This window comes from Sapajus apella, unplaced genomic scaffold (assembly GCF_009761245.1).
Source record: "Sapajus apella isolate SASKATOON/1434 unplaced genomic scaffold, GSC_monkey_1.0 scaffold38, whole genome shotgun sequence".
Lineage (NCBI taxonomy): Eukaryota > Metazoa > Chordata > Mammalia > Primates > Cebidae > Sapajus > Sapajus apella.
Window position 1 is genome coordinate 15899511 of NW_022436978.1, and position 16938 is coordinate 15916448.

The 16938-nt window shown below is 41.8% G+C and overlaps 1 protein-coding gene and 1 pseudogene across 1 annotated transcript in view; both read right to left on the reverse strand.

The window, feature by feature from the left end:
- SENP2 (SUMO specific peptidase 2) overlaps positions 1-16938 on the reverse strand; it is a 41726-nt gene that overhangs the window by 23210 nt on the left and 1578 nt on the right. The window contains exons 2-5 of the mRNA XM_032298585.1: positions 14324-14379; positions 7201-7334; positions 6722-6788; positions 4934-5024 (exon numbers count right to left, since the gene is read on the reverse strand). Of these exons, the coding sequence (XP_032154476.1) occupies positions 4934-5024; positions 6722-6788; positions 7201-7334; positions 14324-14379 (348 nt within the window). The remainder of the gene's footprint in view (positions 1-4933; positions 5025-6721; positions 6789-7200; positions 7335-14323; positions 14380-16938) is intronic.
- LOC116564915 lies at positions 343-1217 on the reverse strand (annotated as a pseudogene).

The window sequence follows — 16938 nt, forward strand, 5'->3', positions numbered from 1 at the left end:
AGGTCAGGTTATTCACCTGATAGAGCTTCAAAACATATAAAGCCAAAAAACATGGAGCAAAAATTAACAAAGCTGAAGGAGAAATAGACAAAGCCACAATTATGGTAGAAAACTCAATTCCTCACTCATCAATCAATAAAAAAGTCGACAGAAAAATCACTAACACCTGTAAAACATTATCAACCAACCTGACCTGACATTTAGGTCATTCTACCCAACAACAGCATAATACCACTCAAGTGCACATGGACCATCATCCAACTGGTCACACTCTAGGCTATGAAACAAATATTAACAAAATGAAAAGAAATGAAATCATACAAAAATCATCTCTCTTTTTTGTTTCACTGTCTTAAATTGTTTATTAGGTATGAATTTTACAAACTTTACTTTTATTAGCGGTAACGGTGGAGCTGGAGAGTATTGAGCCTTCTCCAAGCTACCTGGTGAGAACCACCAATAGTGTGGTGAAACTCAAGGCCCTTTTCAAGGCCACGACTCTTTTGGCCTGCATATGTCAGCCCATGCATCTCCCTGTGCTTGTGGACTGGTTTGGTGATCCATTGGGTGTCAGGATTTTTTCTGATAGCTTTATGGAATGGATCAATGAGAATAACCTCAAAAAATCTGTATGTGGAATCTTCACCAACCCAGTAAGAACTCAGGACTCTTAAAGCCCCGCAGTGGCATCCAACTCACTCCTCTGCAACAAACTGATGGCTTCGAGCCAACTTTAGCTGGTTAACACCATGATGGACAGGCTTGCTGTAAGTTGCACCCCTAGGAACTGAGCGTTTTCGGCCACCACAGCAAACACGAACCCTATACATAACATAACCTTGCTTAGCCTTGTAGCTTAGTTGTCGTGATTTATCAGGCCAGGTAGGGTAGGGAGCCCTGTGGAGAGCAGAGAGCTGGCGGTACTGCCAGTAGCGGACCCTCAGAAGAAATGCATGACATCAGACTGCTTCTTTCTCCATAGCTCCTGGATGTACTTGTATGCACCCATCTCGGCTTATTTGATGGCTGTCGCCAGATGGAAAAACAACAAAGCATATTCTCTAACCATAATAGAAGCAAACTAGAAATCAATAACAGAAAGATATCTGCAAAGTCCCAAATATTTGGAAATTAAAGAACATATTTCTATCCTTCTAAATTATAGGTCAAAGAGGAAGTAAAACAGAAACTGGAAAATATTTTTATTTACTTATTTATTTTATTGTATTATTATTATTATTATTTTGAGATGGAGTCTCACTGTGTTGCCCAGGCTGGAGTGCAGTGGCCTGATCTCGGCTCACTGCAACCTCTGCCTTCCGGGTTCAAGTGATTCTCCTGCCTCAGCCTCTCAAGTAGCTGGGATTACAGGCATGTCCCAGCACAGCCAGCTAATTTTTGTATTTTAGTGGAGACGGGGTTTCACCACGTTGGCCAGGCTGGTCTCAATCTCCTGACCTCAACTGATCTGCCTACCTTGGCCTCCCAAAGTGCTGGGATTACAGGTGTGAGCCACTGCGCCTGGCCTAAAAAATATTTTACATTTAATGAAAATGAAAACCAACATTTCAAAATGTTGACAAAAGCATCTAAGCAGTGCTTACAGGGAAAAAGCATTAAATGCTTAGAGAATAAGTTTATCTCTAACTATATATATAAAATCACAATATAATCACCAAATTTAGGAACTTTTGCAATAGTACATTGTAACATGTAGCCCAGATTCAAATATCTCTAAAGCTGTTAAAAAATAATCTTTGCCGGGCGCGGTGGCTCAAGCCTGTAATCCCAGCACTGGGGGAGGCCGAGACAGGCGAATCACGAGGTCAAGAGATCGAGACCATCCTGGTCAACATGGGGAAACCCAGTCTCTACTAAAAATACAAAACATTAGCTGGGCATGGTGGCGTGTGCCTGTAATCCCAGCTACTCAGGAGGTTGAGGCAGGAGAATTGCCTGAACCCGGGAGGCGGAGGTTGTGGTGAGCCAAGATCGCACCATTGCACTCCAGCCTGGGTAACAAGAGTGAAACTCCATCTCAAAAAAAAAAATAAAAAATAAAAAATAATAATAATCTTCACAGCAATTTTGTCCCACCTAAAATCTAATCCAGGATCTCACACTGCATACATTTAGTTATCAAGTTATGTTTGATCTCCTTCAGTCTGAAACAATTTTTCAGCTTTTCTTTATCTTTTTAATGACGAATACAGGCCTATTATTTTCTAGAATGAACCTTAATTTCAGTTCAACCAGCTTTCTCATGATTAGAGCCAATCGTTTTTGCAGGAATGCTAATTTACTGATGACGTCTTTCTCAGTACAATACATTTGGAAACCATGATGTCAGTTTGTCTAATGCTGGCAATTTAGCTTTGATCCCTTGGTTAAGGTGGTATCAATTGTGTTTCTCCACTTTATTTTTCCCTTTGTAATTAATAAGTGATGTGGGCCAGGCGGGGTGGCTCACACTTGTAATCCCAGCACTCCGGGAGGCCAAGACGGGTGGATCACCTGAGGTCAGGAGTTCGAGACCAGGCTGGCCAACACAGTGAAACCCTGTCTCTACTAAAAATATAAAATTAGCTGGGCGTGGTTGTGCATGCCCCCTAGTCCCTGCAAAAAAAAAAAAAGTAATGTGTGGGGAGATACTTGGAGTTTATATAAACTCATCAAATTAGTACCTCATCAAACTTTATTTTTTTTTCGAGACAGAGTCTCACTCTGTCGCCCAGGCTGGAGTACAGTGGCGCGATCTCGGCTCACTGCAACCTCTGCCACCAGGTTGAAGGGATTCTATTGCTTCAGCCTCCTGAGTGGCTGGGATTACTGGCACGTGACACCACACATGGCTAATTTTTGTATTTTTAGTAGAGATGGGGTTTGACCATGTTGGCCAGGCTGCAAATTTTCATTTACTAGTTTTGGCTCAATTGATGATTCTTGCCCATATCAGTTATTACCATGACAGTTACAAAATGGTGATTTTGTAATTCTATCAGTCCTTCCACACTTATTAGTTGGCATTCTACTATAAAGATCTTTCCCTCCCCGATACTATATATTTATTTATTAATATCTAAGCCCCTATCTTTATTCATTCTGATGTTTAAATTATCCCATCTGGACAGTGAAAGCGCCTTCAAAATCTTGTCCTGTGTCAGGTTGGCATGCCCGTTTTTGAACATTCCTTTACTTTCTGGCACAAGATGTTCAGGCTCACTTTATACTTTCCCTCTAGCCCTATAATCAGCTATTTATTCAACTCCAGAGGGCACTATTTTTTAGTGTCTCATTCTTAAACATAAGTGGATAGCCAAGGCGTACTAAGTGTTTGCATAAAGACTCTAACCTGAAAGATAAAACCAAAATAAACAAACATAGAGGGAGAGGGCACAAAGCCGAATGGAGCACTCAAAACATATTATAAAATAATAAACAGCTTTAGAGAGACAAGGAAAGATATTGCATCCATATAAGAAAAAGATGCTTGGAGAAAGAAAAAAAAGTTGGGAATAGGCAGTGGGGAGAACTCTTCTATCTTAAAAACTGACAGTCAAAAAAGAATTAGTAAGAAATGCTTTTTTGTTTGTTTGTTTGTGTTTTTTTTGGAGACAGAGTCTCGCTTTGTCGCCAGGCACCAGGCTGGAGTGTAGTGGCCCAATTCCCCTGCCTCAGCCTCCCAAGTAGCTGGGACTACAGGTGCATGCCACTACGCCCAGCTAATTTTTTTTTGTATTTTTAGTAGAGACAGGCTTTTACCATGTTGGCCAGGATGGTCTCGATCTCTTGACCTTGTGATCTGCCCACCTCGGCCTCCCAAAGTGCTGGGATTACAGGCGTGAGCCGCCGCGCCCGGTCATAAAAAATGTTTTTAAAAAGAGCAAGAAGGCCAAGTGCGGTGGCTCACGCCTGTAATCCCAGCAGTTTGGGAGGCCAAAGTGGGTGGATCACCTGAGGTCAGGAGTTCAAAACCAGCCTTGCCAACATGGCAAAACCTTGTCTCTACTAAAATGCAAAAAATAGCTGGGCATGGTGACACACCCCTGTAATCCCAGCTATGAGAAGCTGAGGTGGGAGAATTTCCTGAGCCCAGGAGACAGAGGCTGCAGTGAGCCGAGGGCTGATATTGGGCCACTGCATTTCAGCATGGGTGACAGATCGAGGCCCTGTTTCAAAAAAAAAAAAAAAAAAAAAAAAAAAGCAAGAACAACAAAAGAAGAAAATATGTGGGAAAATTAGATCAATCCAGAAGGTCTAATGAATAAAAGAAGGTCCAAGCAATAAGCAATAAAAATTCTAGAAAGAATACAGAAAAAGGAGGGAAGAAAACTATTAATAATAATATTTTACAGATGTGACCAGTGTATGAAGATTAACCAGGCAATGTACACTTACAATTTCAGCACTTTTTGTATGCAGAATTATATTTTTAAGTTGAGAATAAAGTAAGTGACAATTCTTTCTAAAACGGTTTTCAAGATCAGATGCTATGGGTATATAAATACAGTAGAAAATGTAAGGCCAGGTGTGGTGGCTCACACCTGTAATCTCAGCACTTTGGGAGGCCAAGGCGGGCGGATCACCTGAGGTCAGGAGTTTGAGACCAGCCTGCCCAACAGGGTGAAACCGCATCTCTACTAAAAATACAAAAATTAGCCAGGCATGGTGGAGGGTGCCTGTAATCCCAACTACCCAGGAGGCTGAGACAGAATTGCTTGAACCTGGGAGGCAGAGGTTGCAGTGAGCCAAGATTACTCACACCACTGCACTCTAGCTGGGTGACAGAGCAAAACTCCATCTCACAAAAAACACCACACACACTCAAGTTCAAGTCTCTCACTGGCTGCATGACATTCAGCAAGTTACTAACCTCAGAGTGAGTACCTAATAAGTGCTAAGTTTCCATTTACAAAAAGAATTTAACACTTACCCCAAGGAAGGCAGGACTCTGCGTGGCTGATCTCGGGTTACTGTCACTCTGATCTTTGGATAGTCACTTATTCCATTAGGAGATTTATTACCTATTTAAAAAATGCATTTGTAATTGTGAAATGAAAAATCACCTGAAAACAGTCTGCAGAAGGAAGAAAAAAAATCTGTGAGCAACCTACATCATAGAGCTAAATAAACATCTTGTTTTTCAATTTCTATTAATAGTACAGGAGTCTAGCACAAATTTTGTTGAAGTTAAAGGAAAGCCATAAGGCTTAGTTTGTCTTTGATCTCAGAAACGTAATAACAGAATTCACTGGCAGGTTTTGCTTATTTTTCTCGATGGGACTGTTAAGAGGCCATAAAGAACTCAGTTTCTAACTCTCTGTAATCTAATCAATTTGAGTAAATTGTTCAAATTAAAACCAGCCATATTTTCATATTTTTCACCTAAAATATGAAAAATTCTGAATTCCCAAACATATCTGGCTCCCAGGGGTTGCAGGTAAGAGATTGTACACCTCTTTACACATGAAACCTGTCCTAGGAATACCTGTGCTGCACTGACTATAGACTACACAAACCCACAGAAACACAGCAGTGCCAGCACTAAGGCACAAGATAAATCTACCAGCCCTCACATGTTAATTTTAATGGTAAACAATTCTAAACAAATATTCCAAACAGATAATAAAATTCAATTTATATTAACTTTTTAAATGAAATTAAAGGCCTCAAAGAAATATCACCTTTGTTCCAAGTTTTTAGGAACTAGCTTCTCAGACACAAGAGTATTAATTCTCTTTTGTTTTTCTCTATGCCCAGAGGTATTTTTTAAAAAAGTCTGAGAAGCATAACTCTAGGGCTTTTATCATTTCCTTAACTTCTTCCACTTTTGAATTTTGAACCTACAACTTCTCTAAGCTCATTTTCCCTACCTTCCTTCCCCTCCAACTTTACAAGCCTACCTCAGTGGCAGACATCACAACTATTTTGCAGGATTCTGGCTTCTTCCTACTTTTCCCCACTATAGCATTTTGTATAGTGCATATATATGATAATGACAATTCAACTTCAGGATCTAAGGATAACATGGAAGTCCCTAATCCATAATACTGTGGTAACTGGGAACCTAAGGCTGCTCCCCAACTAGACGATGAACTCCTACAGGACAAGAATAAGGTTTTATTATTTTGTTATTCTTTTTTTTTTTTTTAGACAGAGTCTTGCTCTGTTGCCCAAGCTGTAGTGCAGTGGCGCAACCTTGGCTCACTGCAACCTCAAGCAATTCTCCTGCCTCAGCCTCCTGAGTAGCTGGGACTACAGGTGCGCACCACCACGCATGGCTAATTTTTGTATTTTTTGTAGAGATGGGGTTTTACCATGTTGCCCAGGCTGGTCTCAAAACTCCTGACCTCGTGATCTGCCCACCTCAGGCTCCCAAAGTGCGGGGATTACAGGCACGAGCCACCTCGCCCTAACTTGGTACAACGCCTGGCAGAGTAAGTTCTCAGGAAATGTTTTTGCTTTTTTTTTTAATGAATGAACCTTTTTAATATGACCTTGATCTAAGTCACATTAAGGACACTGATAATACAAACAAAAAACAACAGTAAATTCAAAGACAACACTTCTGAAGAAAAGCCACTTGCTTTTTAGAACAGTAAAAAGAATGTCTTTGTTCTCATCACAATCCAAATCAGTGTTTTCCTTTCATATTTTTAAAATGTAGGAAAAATGGGCAGAAGGAGGTAGAAGGAAACAGAAATATTTTTGATCACCTCACCCAGTGTCAGCATGTTGTTCCAGGATCCAGAACCTGTCAGTTCACAAGATGAAGAGTTCGAAAATACCTTAAAATCAAACAGAATCACCTCTGTATCATCTAAATTTTGTAATCTAAGTAAGTTTCTATTATGAAAAGATAACTTTTTCTTAGGTAGCTCACAAAAGAGATACCATCGATAAGACCTAGGGTTTAATTTGTCAAGACCCACAAATTGATGTAAAAGTAACAATTCCAGTTTCTTTGTACATACTTAAATAAGAAAGCATATGCAATAATATTTAGCTCTTTATAAACACATTTTAAATGTTCGATTTATTAACCTTTAATTTCTTAGCTTTTATATCACAGCTGATAAAGATATAAATATTTCTGGAAAAAAGTAATTGTATACATTAACTCTCAAAAAGAGAATTTTCTAAAATTTAATGATTAATTACAAAGATCAGTATTCCTAATGGAGCCTTATCCCCACTGACCTCTCCTGAAGGGGCCACATTCCGTGTTCCATTACAAGCAGAAGTTACCATGGGCTTTGTGGTCAGCTGGAATGGGAATCCAAATAAGCTGGCAGCATTGTAGAGACTGTTTTTCACTTGGTGAATAAAGCAATCTAGAAAGTGTCAACAAACTGTAAATATAGAGTAACAAACTTCCAGCAAAAAAAAATCAAATGATTTCTTGGAAACAGCCTCTCTCAATTTTTATTAAAAGTTCTATTGGTTGGGTGCGGTGGCTCATACCTGTAATCCCAACACTTTGGGAGACTGAGATGGGAGGCTTGCTTGAGCCCAGGAGCTCAAGACCAGCTTGGGCCACCATGGAGAAACTCCATCTCTACAAAAATTAGCTGGGCATGGTGTCCTGCGCCTGGAGTCCCAGCTACCTGGGAGGCTGAGGTGGGAGGATCACCTGAGCCCAGGAGGTTTAGGCGGCAGTGAGCTGTGATTGTGCCATTGCTCTCCAGCCTGGGCGGCAGAGTGAGACTGTCTCCAAAAATAAAACTGAAAGAAGTCCTATTTTTTTTTTTTTTTGAGACGGAGTTTAATTCTTGTTGCCCAGGCTGGAGTGCAATGGTGTGACCTCGGCTTACCACAACCACCACCCCGGGATTCATGCGATTTTCCTGCCTCAGCCTCCAGAGTAGCTGGGATTACAGGCATGCACCCCTACACCCAGCTAATTTTGTATTTTCAGTAGAGATGGGGTTTCTCCATATTAGTCAGGCTGGCCTTGAACTCCTGGTTTCAGGTGATCTGCCTGCCTCAGCTTCCCAAATGCTGAGATTAAAGGTGTGAGCCACCGCACCTAGCCAAAGGTCCTATTTTCAACCACTGAAATAAAAAGGTGGCCCGGCATGGTGGTGCACACCTGTAATCCCAGCACTTTGGGAGGCCGAGGCGAGTGGATCACAAGGTCAAGAGTTCAAGACCATCCTGGCCAACATGGTGAAATCCTGTCTCTACTAAAAATACAAAAATTAGCTGGGCGTGGTGGTGGACACCTGTAGTCCAAGCTGCTCAGGAGGCTGAGGCAGGAGAATCACTTGAACCTGGGAAGTAGAGGTTGCAGTGAGCTGAGATTGCACCACTGCACTCCAGGCTGGGCGACAGAGGGAGACTTCGTCTCAAAAAAAAAAAAAAGAAATAAAAAGGTAATTATAAAAATAATCTTTTTCTAACTGAATAACTGGAGTACCAGTATTGTAATATTGTTTTTTAAATCAAATATCTGAATATAAAAACATTAAACCATCACTTTAGCAAATCCACACTGATTCACACACACACAAAATGTTCTGAAATGACAGCTTTTAAGCAGTGCATTCTCCAGGACACATAAAATAAAATTTTGCCAGGCACAGTGGCTCATGCCTGTAATACCAGCACTTTGGGAGTCCACAGTAGGTGGATCACAAGGTCAGGAGTTCGAGACCAGCTTGGTCAACATGGTAAAACCCTGTCTCTTAAAAAAAAATACAAAAAATTAGCTGGGCACTGTGGTGTACACCTGTAGTTCCAGATACTCAGGAGACTGGGCCAGGAGAATTGCCTGAACTCAGAAATTGGAGTGAGCTGAGATTGCGCCACTGCACTCCAGCCCAGGCGACAGAGTGAGACTCTGTCTCAAAATAAATAAATAAATAAAAATAGGCCAGGTGCAGTGGCTTACTACTGTAATCCCAGCACTTTGGGAGGCTGAGGCAGGCGAATCAAGGTCAAGAGATCAAGACCATCCTGACCAACATGGTGAAACCCCATCTCTACTGAAAATACTAAAATTAGCTGGGCATGGTGGCAGGCGCCTGTAGTCCCAGCTACTCGGGAGGCTGAGGCAGAAGAATCGCTTGAACCCAGGAGGCAAAGGTTGCAGTGAGCTGAGATCGCACCACTGCACTCCAGCCTGGCAACAGAGCGAGAGTCTGTCTCAAAAATAAAATAAAATAAAATAAAACAAAACAAAAAAATAAAGTTTTACCACAGAGGTGAGGGCATGATTAAACAACAAGAAGCATATAGCCACCAAGTGTGGCAGAATTCTACAGGAAGCACTGTCATATTCTCACTGGTTTGTCCTTACTTCCCGGGCAGGTAACAATATACTGTAGTTACCCTAAACAACTGTTTACTAAGCCCCTATTATATCTTGGCTAAGTGAAGTATAAAATATGCAGCTTTATTTTTTCTTGAGACAGGGCCTTACTCTGTCACCCAGCCTGATGTGCAGTGGCATGATCACTAGTCACTGTAGCCTCAACCTCCTGGGCTCAAGTGATCCTCCTACCTCAGCCTCCTGAGTAGCTGGGATCGCAGGCATGCACCACGATGCCTGGCTAATTTTTTTTATTTTTTTGGTAGAGACAGGGTCTCACTATGTAGTCCAGGCTGGTCTGGAAATCCTGGGCTCAAGTGATCCTCCTGCCTCAGTCTCCCAAAGTGCTGATATTACAGGTGTATGCCATTGCACCTGGCCTAAAATATGCAGCTTTTAAACATCTAAGATGGAACAAGACTATCCCTCTAGTGGAGATGTGTTAGAAGATCTTAGGCTGGCCGCATGGCTCACACCTGTAATCCCAGCACTTTGGGAGGCAGAGGCAGGCGGATCACTTGAGGTCAGGAGTTTGAGACCAGCCTGGTCAACATGGCAAAATGCCGTCCCTATGAAAAATACAAAAATTAGCTGGGTATCATGGTGCACAACTATAATCTCAGCTACTCAGGAGGCTGAGGCAAAAGAATCAGTTGAACCCAGGAGGTGGAGGTTGCAGTGAGTTGAGATTGCACCACGTACTCCAGTCTGCCGACAGAGCAAGACTCCACCTCAAAAAAAAAAAAAAAAATTTAGCTGGGCCTGGTGGCACATGCCTGTAATTCCAGCTACATGGGAGGCTAAAGTAAGATGATCACTGGAACCTGGGAGGTGAAGGTTGCAGTAAGCCAAGATCACATCACTGCACTACAAACTGGGTGACAGAGGGAGACCCTGTCTCAAAAGGTAAAAAAACAACTCAGGTGGGGGTGGTGGTTCACAGCTGTAATCCTAGCACTTTGGGAGGCTGAGGAGGGCAGATCACTAGGTCAGGAGTTCAAGACCAGCCTAACCAATATGGTGAAACCTCGTCTCTACTAAAAATACAAAAAAAATTAGCTGAGCATGGTGGCGCGTGCTGGTAATCCTAGCTACTCTGGAGGCCGAGGCAGAAGAATTGCTTGAACCTGGGAGGCAGAGGTTGCAGTAGCGAAGATCACATCACTGCACTCCAGCCTGGGCAACAGTGAGGCTCCATCTCAAAAAAAAGAAACAAAACAAAACAAAACTCAGGCTCACCCCTCCTTACCACCAGAAATAAAGGGAAAGGGTAGATTTCAGTGTTTTCCTCACTTCCTGCTTTTATTGCACTACCTCTTTCTCACTTTCTATATATCTGATGTAAGCTTTCTACAATTTCCTTTCAATTTCCTAATTAAGGGTATTTGAAAACACTAGTTTGAGAAAAACAGAGCATCACCTTAGCCATTCTGCTTTAGGGAAAAATGAACTGCAATGGTAGCTTTTAAGCAGTAAGTGCTGCAGAACATATAAAATACTTTCCAGAAACATAGGGGAATAACAAACAAAAGGGGAAAAGTAATGACCAGGCAAAGCACAATCCAATGTGAAGTAATTTGCTGATGTTTATAAGTACCAAACTATGCAAATGAGTTGTTTTTCATTTTGGGAATCACAGAGAATTCCAGGTTATCCCCCTCTAATACTCCTGAGGGATATTACACATTCTGCTGTGCTTTATAAGGAGGATAAAAAGAGCTTTAGAGATTGATGCTTAACTCCTAGTCTGTCAGACCCTAGAGGACAAGAGGACTCTTGATAACACAGCAAATTGTGGCTACTAAACAATATCATAGTATTTATTTCCCTACAAATTTTATCAAAATTTGGATAAGCCCCAGAGATTATGTCAAAAGATCTCACTAAATTTTTTTTTTTTTTTTTTTAAACAGAAGGCCAGCCTCATCTGTAAAATGGGGGAAAGATCACCTTACTTTCCTAAGACTAGACTACATAGATCTCTTAAAATCCCTTTCACCTTTAAGATCATGAACCTGAAATTCTGAGTCTTCTTTCTTTTCTTTTACCCTTGCGTTGCTTTTTTTCTCTCAAAAGCAACCTATGGAGTTATACTGACCAACACAGTAGCTAGTAGCCAGATATGGTTGCCTAACTTAAAATTTTATTGAAATCAAATAAAATTTAAAATTCAGTTCCTCAACTGAACTAGCCACATTTAAAGTGCTCAACAGTCATCGCTGCAGGAAGTTCTACTGGACAGCACTCTACAGACCTTTAGAAACTCTGCTAGCCACTGCTTCCCCTTTGGCTTACATTCCCTTCTACAGTTTGCCATTCAGAAAATCATACTACATATTTAATGGGAACGATGCAGTAAGTGATCCTTAACATCGAAATCCATAAAACAGATGATTATAATAAATAATTAATTCAGAAACCTTCTGTAATACCAAAGTTTGTGCTGTCATTGTTGTTGTTTAACCACATCCAAGTACAAGTACAAACTATTTACATTTTTCTTTAAAACTGACTTCCCTTTTTGGATTAAAAAAGATAATTTTAAATTACTACTGCATATGTAGAGCCAACATCACCTGCCTTATAAAGAAATAAAAACACAGCCGGGCTGATGACTCATGTCTGTAATCCCAGCACTTTTCGAGGTAGAGGTGGGTGGATCACCTGAGGTCAAGAGTTCAAGGCCAGTCTGGCCAACACAGTGAAACGCCATCTCTACTAAAAACACAAAAATTAGCCAGGCAGGGTGGTGGGCACCTGTAGTCCCAGCCAGTTGGGAGGCTGAGGCAGTTGAATCACTTGAACCCAGGAGGCGGAGGTTGTAGTGGTCCAAAATTGTGCCATTGCACTCCAGCCTGGGCAAAAGAACGAGGCTCCATCTCAAAAGAAAAAAAAATGGAGACCCTGTCTTACTAATTTTTGTATTTTCTGTTAAACCTAACACACTGGTTAGCACTGAGACATGCTCAATAAGCACTCATTGAATTTAAACGAAATATTAACGCAAATATGTCCATACTCAATTCCACATCTGGAGGTAAACCCAAATTCACAATGGTTTTTGAGAAAGAATATATTATTATAGTATTTTACTATGCCTTTTTCCTTTAATCTACTTTTATTTTCTTTAACCATTCAAATATACTGAAATAAAAGACTTGGCTAGGTGCAGTGGTTCACATCCATAATCCCAGCACTATGGGAGGCCAGGCGGGAGGATCACTTGAAGCCAGAAGTTCTGACCTCTACCAAATATAAAATAATTCGCCAGGTGTAGTGGTACGCACCGATAATCCCAGTTACTTGGGAGACTGAGGCAGGGGGATTGCATGAACCCAGGAGTTTGAAACTACAGTGAGCTATGATCGTGCCACTGCACTGAAGCCTGGGTAACAGAGTGACACCCTCACCTCTTACAAAATTTAAAAAAAAAAACAAAAACCTGTTGATGACAAGATCAAGAAAGAGTAAGACCCTGTCTCAAAAAAAAAAAGAAAAGAAAAGAAATATTATTCGGTTCCTAAAGACAAGAGTATTCTTTCAGAATGCCACTGCTGCCTATTTCAGCCTGGGCAATATGGCAAGACCCTGTTTCTACAAAAAAATACAAAAATTAGCTAGGTGTGACAACATGTCTGTAGGCCCAACCAACTACTTGGGAGGCTGAGGTGGGAGGATCACCCAGGCCCAGGGAGGCTGCAGTGAGCCATGATCATGCCACTGCATCCCAGCCTGGATGACAGAATGAGACCCTGTCTCAAAAAAAAAAGTAAGATGGGTTCCCTCAGCCATCTGAACTAGAGTCACCTCAGTTTGAAATATTTATAATGTTTCCTCCTTAAAAAGAAGTGTCTTTTCTTTATAGAAGGATTTAGAATTTTAAAATAATGCAGTCTACACCTAGGCTTATTTACCTGCAGAGATCAGACAAGTCCCTGGTAACAGTAGTCACCTTTAGAAAAGATAAGTAAGAAAGGGACAGGAAAGAGACTTTTTTTTTTTTTTTGAGACAGAGTCTCACTCTATCACCCAGGCTGGAGTGCAGTGGCACAATCTTGGCTCACTTCAACCTCTGCCTCTAGGGTTCAAGCAATTGTTATGCCTCAGCTTCCCAAGTAGCTGTGAACACAGGTGTGCACCATCTGGATAATTTTTTTTTTTTTTTTTTTGAGACGGAGTTTCGCTCGTTACCCAGGCTGGAGTGCAATGGCGCGATCTCGGCTCACCGCAACCTCCGCCTCCTGGGTTCACGCAATTCTCCTGCCTCAGCCTCCTGAGTAGCTGGGACTACAGGCACGCGCCACCATGCCCAGCTAATTTTTTGTATTTTTATTAGAGACGGGGTTTCACCATGTTGACCAGGATGGTCTCGATCTCTTGACCTCGTGATCCACCCGCCTCGGTCTCCCAAAGTGCTGGGATTACAGGCTTGAGCCACCGCGCCCAGCAGCACCTGGATAATTTTTTAATTTTTAGTAGAGATCGGTTTTTGCCATGTTGGCCAGGCTGGTCTCGAACTCCTGACCTCAAGTGGTCCTCCAACCTCAGCCTCCAAAGTGCTGGGATTAGAGGTCTGAGCCACCACATCTGGCTAGGAAAGAGACTTACTTTTTTTATTTTTCCCTGAGACGGAGTCTTGCTCATCACCCCAGGCTGGAGTGCAGTGGCACGATCTCAGCTCACTGCAATCTCCACCTCCCGGGTTCAAGCAATTCTCCTGTCTCAGCCTCCCAAGAAGCTGGGATTACAGACGCCTGCCACCACGCCCAGCTAATTTTTGTATTTTTAGTAGAGATGGGGTTTTGCCATGTTGGCCAGGCTGATCTCAAATTCCTGTCCTCAGGTGATCCGCCCACCTCAGCCTCCCAAAGTGCTAGGATTAGAGGTGTGAGCCAGTGCGACTGGCCAAGACTTACTTTTTACTGCATGCTTTTTACCTTTTTAATTTTGTTCCATGCATATATTTTTCCTAATAATAAACTAAAAATTTTTAAAATTTATATTCAGTACCTAATCTTGGTCTTTTGGCTGGTATTTCATCAGTGTCCACTGCAGAAAACAGAGTGCTGAAAGAGAGAAAGAAAAGAAAATGTGCATATATATATATATTTATACACACATTCATTTATATAAGTAAACTGACTATTCATATAACACATCCCCTTCTATTGCTTTATTATAAAATGAGATCCAACTGATTTTTTTTTTTTTTGAGACTGTCTCACTCTCTTGCCAGGCTGGAGTGCAGTGGCACGATCTCGGCTCACCACAACCTCTGCTTCCCAGGTTCAAGCGATTCTCTGGCCTCAGCCTCACAAGTAGCTGGGACTACAGGCGCGTGCCACTGCTGCCTGGTTAATTTTTGTATTTCTAGAAGAGATGGGGTTTCACCACATTGGCCAGGCTGATCTTGAACTGCTGACTTCAAATGATCCGCCTGCCTCGGCCTCCCAAAGTGCTGGGATTATAGGTGTGAGCCACCACGCCCAGCCCAACTGATGTTTTAAAAGAGAATGCTGGTGGGATACAGTGGCTGGTGCCTGTAATCCCAGCACTTTGGAAGTCCAAACGGGAGGATAGCTTAAGCTCTGCAGTTTGACATCAGCCTGGGCAACAAAGGAAGACCTCATCTCTACTAAAAATAAAAATAAAAAATTAGCCGGCCTTGGTGGTATGTGCCTGTGGTCCCAGCCACCCAGGAGGCTAAGGCAGGAGGATCACTTGAGCCTAGGAAGTCAAGGCTGCAGTGAACCCAGGTCATACCACTGCACTCCAGCCTGGGCAAGAGTGAGAGTTTGTCTCTAAAAGAAATAAAACTGGCTGGGCACGGTGGCTCACGCCTGTAATCCCAGCACTTTGGGAGGCCAAGGCGGTGATCATGAGGTCAGGAGTTCAAGACCAGCCTGGTCAAGATGGTGAAACCCCATCTCTACTTAAAAATTAGCTGGGCATGGTGGCAGGCGCCTGTAATCCCAGCTACTCAGGAGGCTGAGGCAGGAGAATCTCTTGAATCCCGGGGGCGGCGGTTGCAGTGAGCTGAGATCGCCACGACTGTACTCCAGCCTGGGCGAAAGAGACTCTGTCTCAAAAAAAAAAAAAAGAAAACTAAAAATAAAAGGAAAACAAAAGACAGACTGCTATTTTATAGTAGGCTTTTCACATTTGAAGACTCAATGCTACAGTTTCAACTATTTGAGAAAGACCCAAACTTCTTACCAAATAATAATTTGCCATCTGGTTAAAGTACGAACTTGAAACTGGCCAAAGTCACTTAGCTAGTAAATGAACCCAGGTAAGAGTTTAGGACTAATATTTTCTCTTTCTCTCCAGAAATGATTTAAAAACAAAAAATAAGCAATTGAAAATGATCCCCAAAGAAAGCCATCTTTTACTTTAGGTGACAGTATTAACATTAACAGCCTTAGAAGACAATTATTTTTTATTTTTGTTTTTTCTTTTGCGTGTGTCTAAGGGAGTTTAAAAAAACTGTTCTATAAGGCCGGGCGCAGTGGCTCATGCCTGTAATCCCAGAACTTTGGGAGGCCAAGGCAGGTGGATCACCTGAGATCGGGGGTTCAAGACCAGCCTGGCCAATGTAGTGAAACACCCCTCCATGCCACCCCACCCCCATCTGTACTAAAAATACCAAAAATCAGCCAGGCATAGTGGTGGGCACCTGTAATCCCAGCTACTCAGGCAGCTGAGACAGGAGAATTGCTTGAACCTGGGAGGCAGAGGCTGCAGTGAGCCTAGATCACGCCATTGCACTCCAGCCTAGGCAACAAGAATGAAACTCCGTCTCAAAAAACAAACAAACAACAACAAAAAACTGTTCTACAACTTTAAAAAGTTAAATCTTAATCAGAAAAAGGTGTTTAATAATTTCATTTTTATCATGCAAACTACATTGCATTATGGTGGTAATACAGAACTTCGGAATTGAGGAAAGTTTCAGGATCCAGATGGCAAGAATGTTAAAGGCTCATAGTATATTACTCATCATCTCTCTGAACACCTATCATCTACTATATTCACACACATACACACACACACAAAATGAATAGAATGAGATCCTAGGCTTCCACTCAGCTCATACCTTTATACATTCCAACAAGCCTCCTGGTTTCATTTTGACTGAAAATTGGATTAAGGATGTGAACACACTTACCGTGTAGTAAAAATCAAGGTTTTGATTTCCAAACCATGTTCCCCAGACTAGCAGGGATTCACATCAATAAGAGGACAAGGGAAAGGAAATTAACTTTCTGTTATTCGATAAATATGTACCAAGTGCTTATCATGCACCAGAGTCTGCAAAAGACCCCAGGGTAGAATAAACAAACACTACCCATATATACACTGAGCATCAGTTTAAGCACTTTACAACATGTTCTCAAATGATCCTTACATCAACACCACAGAAAGATAGGAGAGAAAAACAAGGCAATGTGTTCCAGAGATGCAATTTAAGCAACAACCAATTTCATCAATAACCTGCATTTTCAGATTAACATATTGGACATCTTGTTCTCTCAAGCTTCCACAAATCAACACTTCTTCCACTTTTCTTGATACTGAGGCTTAATTTTTAAAAAATGAAATTAACACTTGATCACTGAAGTTGG